General features: G+C 36.5%; 1 protein-coding gene across 1 annotated transcript; it reads right to left on the minus strand.

The window, feature by feature from the left end:
• Positions 1-4,075: 4,075 nt before the first annotated feature.
• Positions 4,076-8,137, minus strand: LOC120118658 (glutamate receptor 3.6-like). Its single transcript, XM_039138671.1, has 7 exons — positions 8,009-8,137; positions 7,192-7,496; positions 5,765-7,101; positions 5,403-5,677; positions 5,284-5,315; positions 4,778-5,184; positions 4,076-4,699 (listed from the first exon to the last, which is right to left on the minus strand). The coding sequence occupies exons 2-7, from the start codon at positions 7,457-7,459 to the stop codon at positions 4,211-4,213; spliced, it is 2,808 nt and encodes a 935-aa protein (XP_038994602.1). The 5' UTR covers positions 7,460-7,496; positions 8,009-8,137; the 3' UTR covers positions 4,076-4,210.
• Between the last annotated feature and the right edge of the window lie 4,651 nt (positions 8,138-12,788).

Here is a 12,788-nt window from a genome sequence, read left to right on the forward strand (position 1 = left end):
CTTTGATTGATCACTATTTCTTTTTTGACCTTGCAACCTCCATGTCTAAAAAATACCATAAAGTTCCCAAGTCTTTGGTTTCGAACTCCTTCGCCAATAGCTTTTTCAATCTTTCTATCTCCATACAATCATCACCTGTTAGAATGATATCATCCACATAGACAATCAAAATTGTCTTTTTGTTGTTTGAAGCTGTTTTGACAAATAAAATGTGATCCGACTGACATTGCTTGTAATCATCTTGAATAATCACATTTGTAAATCTGTCAAACCAAGCTCTTGGAGATTGCTTAAGTCCATACAAGGACTTTAGTAATCTACATGCTTTTCCTGTATTACTCTTCACACCCGATGGAATTCGCATATATACTTCCTCCTCCAAGTTTCCGTTTAGAAATGTGTTTTTGATGTCTAACTGATGAAGCACCCAATTCTCATTAACTGCTAATGAAAGTAACACTCTCACAGTGTTTAGTTTTGCTACCGGAGAAAACGTTTCATGATAATCAACTCCAAAAGATTGAGTGAATCCTTTCGCCACTAATCTCGCCTTATATCTTTCAATGCTACCATCAGCTTTGTATTTTACCGTGAATACCCATTTGCAGCCGATTGGGTTTTATCTTACAGAAGATCAACTATAATCCAAGTATTGTTGTTTTCTAGTGCTTTTAATTCCTCTTCTACTGCCTTTTTCCACTTGGGATCTTTCAATGCTTCTTCCACCGTATCTGGAATAGTAATGCTATCTACACTTGTTGTAAAGTTCTTTAAACAAGGCGTTAGCTTTCCATATGCAACAAATCTCTCAATTAGATAATTTCTACATTTTCTTACTCCTTTCCTTTGAGCAAATCAGCAAGTCATTATCATAAATTAAAGCATTTAATTCAGTGGAAGAACTCTGATTAACTTCTTCATTCTCCAAAGGATTCTCGTTCAGTTCCGGTTCATGACAGTGTTCATGCTGTGTGGGAGACTCGGGATTAGGTTCAGGGATTGATTTAGAAATTGGTTTTTATCGTCTCTTATAAATCTGCAACTCAGATTGAGGTATTTGAGGCAAATTGATATGCTGATCATGCCGAGGTAAATGTGTTTCGGTGGACTGGTTTGGTAAGGCTACATTTTCTGGGTTCGGTAGTGTTGTTTGGTCTAGCTGTAGCGATTTTGTAGGCTTATTCGACTGGTTTAACTGGTTTGACGGTGCTGGTTGATCAAAAAGAGCTGGCTGCAAATCAAGTGAGTCAACAAACTGATATTCATTATATGACTCCCCATGAATATCAATTTTAAGGAAAAAATATGTTTTTTCAAAGAAAATAACGTCCATAGTAATAAAGAATTTCTTTGTATGAGGATAACAACACCAAAAGCCCTTTTGAGTCGATGAATAACCCAGAAACACACACCGAAATGCTCGAGGATCTAATTTGGACCTGAAAGAAACATTGTTATGAACGAACACAGAACAACCAAAAACTCTAATGGGTAACAATGAAGTCATCGGTTTAAAATTGGGAAAAAACTGAAGAAAAACATATCTCGGACACTTAAATTGTAACGGTTTACTAGAGAGACGGTTAATCAAATAAGTGGCAGTTAAAAGGGCTTCCCCAAAAAATAGTTAGGAACATTTGTGGAAAAAAGTAGAGACCGAGTAACCTCAAGAAGATGCCTGTTTTTTCGCTCAGCAATCCCATTTTGTTGAGGAGAATTGACACACGAAGTAAGATGAATAATCCCGGTTTCCTGAAAGAAAGAATCCAAAACATTGGCAAAATACTCACTACCATTGTCAGAATGAAACATTTGGATTGAACACTGAAATTGAGTTTCAACCATCTTATGGAACCGTTTAAATATTTCACAAGCTTCGGATTTGGTTTTCATGAGAAAGGTCCAGGTAGTACGAGTGTGATCATCAATAAATGAAATAAACCACCGAAACCCATGTAAAGATGCGACCCGAGATGGTCCCCAAATATCACTATAGATCATGGTAAATAGTTTGGGCGGTTTATATGGAGAAGGTAGATAAACACTCTTAGTTTGTTTAGCAAGTGGACAAATATCACAAGAAAATGATTTCGGACTTTTATTGACAAACAAATGTGGAAATAATTTTGCAAGATAAAAGAAATTGGATGTCCTAAACGAAAATGCAATAACATAACATCGGTTGAAGGTTCAAGTAAAGGAAATTGTTGTATAACATTGAAGGAAGTAGATGGGTGGGAAAATAAAGTTGCTGGAAGTAGGTAAAGACCCCCACAAAGCCTAGCACTGCCAATCACTTTCCCCGAGCTGGAATCCTGAAATTCACAAAAATCAGAGTTAAATTTCGTGGTACAACATAAATCGGCAGACAACTTGCTAATGGAGATAAGATTGCAAGTGATATTGGGAACATAAAGAACATGAGATAACAAAATGTCCTAATTTATTCGAATAGATCCATGACCGGCAACAGTAGATAGAGAACCATCAGCTGTTCGAATATGAGAGATAGACGAGTCGGCATGAAAAGTGTGAAAGTGCCGAAGATCACCTGTCATATGATCACTTACACCATAATCCACAATCCAAGTAGGAGTGGTGGATGTATTAGCCAAAGTAGCAGAAGGAATTCTACCTGTAGGTACTGATTGAGAATGAGTGTTTATCTGACTAAAAAACTGTTGCAACTCTTCCATTTGTTTTTTAGTAAACGAACTTCCTTGTAAATTAGTATTCACAACACAGTTTCCTTGAGTATCACGTTGTTGATGCTGTTTTGAAGACTTCCCATCAGTAGGCTTGCCATGTAATTTCCAACAGGAATCCCGTAAATAACCAACCTTCTTACAGTAGTCACACTAAGGTCTCCCCTTCTTTGGCCGAGTAGTAGTTTGAGAGTGAGTGAGCAATGCAGACCCTTCAGCGGGCTGTGAATCATGAAGCATAACGGTACATCAACTTTCTTCGCATCGTATTGCAGAAAATATTTCCCGGATTGAAGGAAGAGGTTTAAGTCCTAATACGCATCCTCGAACTTCATCAAGATCCCGATGCAAACCGGACAAAAACTGGAATATCCGACGTTGTTCAACAATCTTCTTGAATAGAGCGACATCTTCTACACAACCTCCATTCATGAGATTCGAACAAATCAAGTTGCTACCATAGAAGCGACATTAGAGTAAAATAATGAGTCACGGTCATGTTATCTTGTTTGAGATTGGCAAATTGACACTCGATCCCAAATAAAGCAGAAGAATTTTCCAGATTCGAATATATCGCCTTTGCAGCACTCCAAATTTCAGCCGTTGTTTCATACAACAGAAAATTTTCCCCCACAGCAGGAATCATGGAATTGATGAGCCATGACATAATCATGGTATTCTCACTTAGCCAGGTTGAATATTCAGGATCCATCACAGCGGGAACTGGTGTGGTCTCCAAAAGATATTGTTGTTTTCGCCGACCGATTATATAAAGGCGGACAGATTGGGACCAAGCTATATAATTGTCACCATTAAAATCGGTGCAGGTGATAGAGGCTGAAGAAACATCAGAAAGGTTTGAATGAGGCGAATTAACGAGGAATTCCGAAGTGACCTCCGATGAAGAAGTGGCGGAATTCATGATCGACGGCTATATTTAGGGTAAAAAAGAAGAAAAAAAATTATATATGATGGGTTGGCTTCTGACCGGACTACCTAGTTGGCAGGGGAAGCAACTAGGTGAAAAAAATCTGCTAGATTTAGATGAAGGATCGGCACCTAACTGATACCATGTTGAAAATAGGGCTAGGTAAGGAAAAGTGAAAAACTTCACTGTCGTATTTCATGTAAAACAGGTTACAAGTTTAATAAATATATACAGTAGGTGAGAACAAGTATTTAATTTAAACTAAACTACTTAGTAGTTATCCTTATCTATCTAACTTTCTAAGAGTTAGTGTTATATTAAAATACTAATTAATTATCCTTATCTATCTCATAACCTACTGTATATCTTTATCAGTTAATATATCTTTCATTTGCCATTTGATAATTGGTAGAGCAAGCGAGAATTCTTACATAATTTGCCCGTACAAGTACGATATAAGCCCCTTAGCACTGATGTGCTGTTGGCTGATTGATTCTTACACAATTTGTCTCCACTGGTTTTATAAATTGATCTCAATATGTGTTTACACCATATGATAAATAAAGACAAACATTACCTAGACTTCAGTACTACCTGTAGGAGTTCCAATGCTTTTGTTTGATGCAAATTCACCAATATTGCTTCTGATGGAGTAGCCGGTGCCATTTGATCCATCATCGCCCCTATTAGAGACTCTCTCCATTTGCCGTCTCTTCGACCGACTCTTAACCTCCTCTTCCTTTTCATCAACGAAGGAAAGGAATGTCTGAACGCGTGCGGATCTGGAGCTTTGACTTTGGGATTCCTCAGAGTAGTGGCGGCTGAATTGCCTCAACGTCTTCAAGAAATACAGGAAGAGAGCAATCAAGCAAGCTAATCCACATATGAGAAATAAGCCCCAGAAGCTTTTAAGCTGAAGCCTGTCCACTTCCAACTTTGCACCTTGATAACTACATGCTCGTCGTAACAGCCATTTGTCATGGATCCTTTGGAGATCTCCGTTCTCCGAGAGTTTGAGAATGGCGGTTGACATGTCCACTGCTAGAGGAGAGTCTCTGGGAAAGGCCTGCCTCCACAACAATACCATTATTTTTTTGCAGGCAAAACCTACAAATTACAAGCACCAAAACAAAGGGTAACTTACAAATCCCCATCCGTTTTTGGTGAACTCTTGACCCACGATACTGAATTCACATCTGGTAGAGAGAAAGAGCTCGATATAAGCACGGTCATCCACCATTGCAGCCACACCACCCTTGTGAGGTCCGTCTTTCAAAGCTTTAGCACATTCATCCAGGGAATTGAGAGCAACCAGTCGCGAAGGATCGATTTTTAGCTCATCAATTAAATAGTTTCTTGCAAATGATCCCTGCTGGTAACCTATAGGATCCTTGCTTGCAACTAAAGATCCAATGCCCTTAATGGGAGAAGTAAGTTGTTGCACTGTAAGGATTGAGGTAAGGCTTGCTGTGTAGCTAGAGTTGATTATGAGAACCACAAATAACCAGATAATAAGAACTATGCGACCAAGTACACTGACAGTATTTTCTCCTGCAGATAAGGGGCCAAAAAAAAACAAGTAGCACAAATATTGTAAGTTTGCTATATGGTAATGGAAAGCTGAATACAGTCATGTATTGTATCACTTACTATGGGCGAAGAACCAAGTTGAAAAACTAAACCTGCAAAAGGAGTTTCGATATACAATGTTATCGATCATGGTTTACTTGATTCAAAACACAATGCAATGCAAGTCCGACACTGCTCACCATAAAAGAGTAACTACTTGTCGTCTCGGGGGGCCTCTGAACTCATCATTCATCCTGTGCTCCAAAATCCAAACTACGGTTCCCACCAGCAGGAAAAAGATGGCCGTCACTGCCCACATCCTCCGTGTGAATGGCCTCAAGAAGGCAAAAGCATTAGAATTCTTCCTCCAAACTGGGCCACCACAACTAATCCAGACTCGATACGGCTGCGTGAAATCTGCCATCTTTGTTCTGTTAGTGATGATTGCAATGTCGCCTATTGCTGCATCAAACACCTGAATTACAGTAAGAAGAAAACTTGATGATCATGTATGAAAGGAACAAACCAACTACCTTAAAAGAATTTTTTTCATGGCACTTACACCTGCAGTGATCAAACGCACCAGCTCGGTGCCACTCGGATTGGTACGGCCATCCCCAAAGGGAATTAATTTGTATGGGACAGCATAGGGCAACAAATTGAGAGCAGCAGTGAATACATCAATGCAGTAGCCTGTAATTGCATCAGGGCCTCTTACCGAGACGAATTCACGGTAACTAACACGATGAGGAACTCCAATCCTCAAATGCCTACCACTATTAGGAAACACCCATCCACGGGGTTTCTGTGTGGTTTGTCCAGGCCAAACAACACCGTATAGTGTCTGACTCGCGCTAGAACGGTTAGGTGGTTTTCCCCAGAGCGTTTCTGGAGGCACGGTCGATAGGCCGGAATGGCTGGACCAGTATCCGAATCTTCTATAGCCGGTACCAATAACATTGATGAGTTCAAATGCGGGATTAATGAGATTCCGATCATTTGTAAACCTGAAATCTCCGGTGACACCCTTCATATTGACGTTCAAAATGTTCTCAAGTAACAAGTTCCCTCCTTGGAACACGCTCAAAGCATCAAGATGCAAGTTTCCTTCACTGAGCTCCGATGATAAAGAACCATTTAAAAATGAAATATTTCCACCCTCGTTGAAAAATTCATTGATTGCACGAGCAAGCAACCACACTGTGTCGTAGGCATATAGACTATAAGCGTTGAGTCCAACTGGTTTTCCTTTGGTTAATTTGCTCCACCTTGAAACAAATCTCCTCTTGAGTTCTGAATCTGGTGTGTACATCCTCAATGTAACAACTCCTTGAATATCATCCATGGCATCTTGAGATAGGGGCGAGTTCGTGTCGAGGACGGTAGATAGCCAATTAGTAGCAATCCAAACATAGCCGCTTCCCAGCATTCCTAGATACTGAGCCACACTGAACACTTTAAGACCCCAACTACCAGGAACATGTACAACCAGAATCCTGGACTCCCTCAAAGCCACCTTTACCAACACATCGGTGATTTCATCCCGAGTCGGCTCGGGGCTTAGACGTGCTTTGTAGGTGATCCTGCATCGTCTTTCTGCTAGTTTATCCCCCAATGCAGCAATCCCATTTCTGCCGTGATCGTCATCCTCATAGATTGCTATCACCTCTCTCCATTCGTAATGGTCTATGATCTCAGCAATGGCAACCATCTGATACAAATCGTTCTGAGAAGTCCTCACAAAGAATGGGAACTGAATAGGAGACAGGGTAGGATCCGTGGATGAGAATGACAATAGGGGGACTTGCAGAACATTGGCAATATGGGAAATCACATGAGCCGTCACAGATGACTGGGGACCAATTAAGGCAACAGTGTCTTTCTCCATGAATATTAAAGCTAAAATATGAAACCAAAACAATACATGACAAATTTTAAAACATGGCAAAAGTTTTACGCTACATAATGATGATAAGAAAGATGACCTACCTTCCACTACCGCCATAAATCCACTGTAATTGGAGTCCTTCAACTGTAGTTTTAATTGAGTTCCTTGAAGAATATCTGGTTCTGAATTTATATCATCTATGGCTGCATCGATTGCAACTTTTGCAGCTTTTCCGATCACGGATTTGGTCGAAAAAATAGCCCCAATATTCACCACTTTTGGCCTTGCCGTGGCGTTTGTGCTCAGTCTGATTGCAGGAAGACCATTGCACAAGATCATGGACGCCAAAAGCCATACGATGATATTCATGGCGAGTTGCAGCTGCTCCTGCTCTGCTACAGTTGGTCTGGATTGCAGAAAGAAATGAGTCAATAACCAGAAGAAAGGCAACCAAAAGTAATGTCAGCAGATCTGAAACAAGTAATCAGAACCAAGAAAACATAAGATCCTAAGCAGAAAACCTTGTGATCCTCTAATTTGCAAAAACAAAAAAGGAAACCCCCCCCCCACCACACACACACACAAAAAAAAAAAACTGGGAATCAAGTGCGAGCCATCAAATCAAACAGTTGTAGCAGTAACCAGGAAAAAAAGAGATGTTTTAGTTCACATGAAAGAAACTTGCACAAGAATCCTGGAAACATGAAAAGCAAAACACGACTTTAAGAACAAAGGAAGATGGCAACTCACGGCAGCAGAACAAGTTTAGCGTCGTAGTCATGGATTCTAACTTATAAACCAAATATAGCAATAGCATAGACTGAGAGAGAGAGAGAGAGAGAGAGAGAGCTTCTAGCAGTAGTAGACTTAAATGGTTATACTCCGACCAAAAGTGAGTTAAAAATGTAATTCAGATACATTTAACATGTGCTGAAACGACTGGGTTGCTATTTGAGATTGGAGACGTAATTAAGCTTCATGAATGGTGGATAGTTGACTGATAAGAGAAGCTAAACAAGATAATGTGCATCAGACTCGGTTGTCGCCTACTGATAAGAGAGGCATGGTAGGGTGTGGAGGGTGTTTTCTTAGTTGAAATTGTTCTAATTATTTCATCAAAATCGATTAATCTAAATATCATTAAAAATGGATTAATCGATTAATTAGTAAAAACAATTACTATTTTTTATATAAATTATTAGATATTTCACTATCAATATAAGTTTTAGAGTTCCTATATGAAGTTTTATAAACATAGATTTGTTAATAGGTGATCGAAGACAAGATCTACGTACGTTCGTCATCGTCATCATTCAATATGTTCGTGCTCGTACAATTAGATGTTTTTGACACAAATAACATATATTTTTTTAATAAAATTTAAATAATTTTTGGTCTAATATTTTTATTTCTTTATATTTTTAGTCTTAAATAACATCAACGTCGAATAAACTGTTTAAATGACCTAGAACACGAGTAAAACCCCTCAACAAAATTCTCAATTTTTTTTCCTTTTACAAAAGATGAGATTTGATTATTTTAAAGCATGCCATACATTTTTATAACATAAACGAATCAGTAATGAGTGAGCCCTCAAGTGGTGGTGGTGGTGTTTTTAGTATATGCACTATACTAATTCCCGAAGCATAAAGCCAGATCCATCTATTTCAACTCAGCTCAAGCCGGGTTTGTTTGAAAACTCTCCACTGGCCACTTCCATTTCCAATGGAGGCTCAACTTGGCACAGACAAGTGACCCCTCGGACCCCACCCCTTTTGCAAGCGCCCCCAATCACCGATTCCTAAATGCTGCTTTGCTGGCCGCTCGGATTTCGTTTGTGCATTTCTCACATCACCCATGCGTTTGCAATTGCATCAACTCTCCCGGTGTTCTTGGTTGTTTGGGCTAAGACTATATAATGTTTACCCTTCATAACCCACGTTGAATGAATGAAGAAAAAAGAATAAACGTCGGCCGTTTTCCAAGCCGATGTATAGTAGGTTAGGGAGCGGTCGCGGATTCAAAAATATATTTTAAGGTGGACATATATATGTTAATAATAAAAAAATTTCGAACTTTTAAATTTTATATTAGGATGTTGAAGTATGTAATTCGAAGTTTCGAACATTTAAATTTGTGTATATTTTTTTAAAATTAATAATTTGAAAATTTAAAAAAGGATACTGGGTACTTGCAACATCCGGATCGAGACACGGGCCTAAAAATTATCGATCCGGATATTTTGAGTACCCGATTACCGGGTATCCGGATTTACACACCCCTAGTAAATAGTAATGAATGAGCCCTCAAGTGGTGGTGGTGGTGTTAGTATATATATCAAAGCTTTGCATTTTTCTATGTGAAGGAATAGATGGAGCGCTCCTTTTAAATTTTGATTAGAAATAAAGTGTTTGCAGCTGTGGAGATATATTCCCTTCTCTCTTGGGGGAGATATATTTGTTTCTTTTGTTTGTTGCTTTCTCATCGGTGATATGTTTGTTTCAATGTCCAATGATGACTTAAATTTATTATTATTATTATTAGGCTTAATACAAAAATAAGTGACGAAATTATGTTTCGAAAAATATTTTAGTGTTTAAAGTATTTTTTTTGTTAAAAATATATATCTAACGTTTTCTCAGTTATACTTTTAAGTATCAACCGTTTATTTTTTTAATAATAAAATATTATTTTTAATTAAAAAAGAAAAATAATAATTTATTTACAGAAAACCCTTTTTTTACTGAAATTATTTAAAAAAACCCCTTAAAACTAAAATCTATCATTTCAACCTCATTACCAACATAGTCAGCCACCATCGTCATCGTCGAACGGTCACCCACCCATTGATCAATCGTTATCCATACCGTGATAAAAAAATCTCTAAATCTAAAAACCTAAAATCCAATCCCTAATTCTCAATTTTAATTTCTAACCCAAACGGCCGCCGACCATTGTCGTCGTGAACGGTTGGGTTTTGATCGGAATAGCACTGTGATTCGAATGGTGGTGGCAGTGTGGCTTATGAATGTCGAAATTGACCGGAATCAAGGAAAAACAATAACATTGACTTAAAAACAATGAACCTTTGAATGCTTCTCTCTACTGTAAAAGGTGGCATGTTAGATGAAAGGTCAAGGGGGGTTTGATTAGGATTGACGCCGGTGCCAATGGTGGTGGCGATGACGATCACCGCCAGTCGGCCGATGACCTATTGCAGTGGGCAGGGGAAGGGGGAAAGGGAGCACGCAGAGGGCGCTACTGTTCTTTTTTTTTTTTTAATTTTAAAATTATCAAAATGTGACACGTGTCGCTTAACAGAAATATTTAATAGTGGTTGACATCCGGACACCTAAAAATATAACGTTTGAAACATTAAGCACTTATTTTTAACGAAAATTTTTTTAGACACTAAAACGTTTTTACAACTTGCTACTGGGGGAATCAAACCTCCAACCCCCACCTCCTTCAGAGCATGCCAAAATCTTGGCAGAGTCCCTCAATTAGTATTGGATTACATCTTCTTATATATAACATGTTATGAACAATGGTAGAGAAAAATAGAAATCAGCTGACCCTATTCCCATATGTAATAGGATGAGGGGGAGATAAGATAGTAGGCTGCCCCCAACGCCAGGTTGAGATCAACTTCCGTGGAAGACATCCGGTAGAGAAAAATAGAAAATTAACATATATTTTTAAAAAAATGTAAATTTTATATTTTTATATTTTTAAACTATCTTTAACTTTTATACAATCTTTTATATAATCATCAAATTATTTTTTAATATAGTTAATAATTTTAGTTTTATTTAATAATTATATAATATATATTAGTAATTATGTTAAAAATTAAAATTATACTTTTTATATAAAAAAATAAATTTTAAAATATAATTAAAATGATAATAAATTTTATATGTATAAAAATAAATTTAATATTTTTAAAATAAATTTATAAATTTAAAATTAATTTTATCAAACCTTGAATGCAAATTTTAAATTATATTTATTTTCCATATAATCAAATTGTATTTTTAATTTTTTTAACATAATTAATCATCTCCCTATATATATTATATATAATTATTGAATAAAATTAAAATTATTGATTATATTAATAAATAATTTAATGATTATATATAAAAATTATGTAAAAATAAAGATGGATTGAAAATATAAAAATATAAATTTTACTTTTTTTTCATAGAAAAACTCAATATATAAGTTTGAATCCATTTAAAATCATGTTAGTTTCTTTTTTTCCCCTACCAATGGTCATAACTTGTTATATATAAGAAGATGTAATCCAAAACCAATTTAGGGACTCAGCCCAGTAGTTTTGGCATGCTCTGAAGGAGTTGGGGTTGGAGGTTTGATTCCCTAGTTGTAACACTCGTAACCCGTATAATTATACCTATACATATTATAGATGTCACCCGAATTTTTAAAATTATTTTTTCTTTTTCAAATATGATTTAAAATTTATTTTCTTAAAATGGTAACTGATATTATAAAAATATCATATCATATAATTTATATTTTTTTATAACAAATTTTCTTAAAACGTGGTTATTGTTCATTGCTACAGTAACTGCTACAGTAACTTTCGAAAATACATATAAATTCATAAAAATTCCATTTTGTTTTCAATTTTGTTCAACAAAGCAAATACAACATTAATAATTACATGCCACTAATTAAGTCTACATTACATCTTAAGATGTCTTACTGATATTGAAATATACTCTTCGATGCTTGATGTCGCTTTAAACTCTTTAATCCACTATTGGCCTTTTATCTACACGTGAAAATCATCACACTCTAAGTATATACTTAGTGAGACAATTAAAATAGTAAACAGTGCAAATACAATTCATGCATGAATTTCACTGTAAAAAAACAAATGCCATAAAATCATGTTACATACATGTCCAATATTTTATCATGATCAAAATATCATAACTGAATATTAAAAATTTTCTTTCCAATATACTTGTCATTCGTTCCATAAGCTCGTAAGCTTATTTGCATAACTTACCATTTATTAACCAATAAACCATAAACCATAGACAATAGCCCGGTATAAAACCCCGAGGACCCTGGATACACGAGTCAAATATAAGCACCGTAATACTAACCCGTATGACACATAAGGTCGTGTCCACCATCTGTACTAGGTATCCTTAAGTACAGTCCCGTATGGCACATACGGTCGTACCCATCATATACACTAGGTATCCTTTAGTGTATCCCGAATGCAGCCTGCTACTGGACTCTATGGCATGCCAACTATACCCTATCCCTCAATTACTTACTTGGTCATACAGTCTATTTTATTTGATCCATCCATGGCAAAGTATATTATTAATATTTAACAATGGGGTAGTTCATACCCAAAATAACATTCATGATAAAATATCACATTTTCCAAAATCAATGCATTATAATTTCATACTCTGACATATCAATGTCATGTCAATTTATAAAAATATGATATAATATCATGTTGATAAAACAAGGTCGACTTATCGCAAGTCTTCCTGATAATATATAAAACATCCATGTATAATTTCATGCATGTATTGCACTCACCTTGACACTTTATAATTTTCCAAATATATATATGTGCCTCACTATTGTCCACAATCAACCATTTTCTATTTGACTTGCTTCGATCACAAATCAATCACGATCT

Source organism: Hibiscus syriacus, unplaced genomic scaffold, assembly GCF_006381635.1.
Source record: "Hibiscus syriacus cultivar Baekdansim isolate YM2019G1 unplaced genomic scaffold, ASM638163v2 tig00110328_pilon, whole genome shotgun sequence".
NCBI classification, from domain to species: Eukaryota; Viridiplantae; Streptophyta; class Magnoliopsida; order Malvales; family Malvaceae; genus Hibiscus; species Hibiscus syriacus.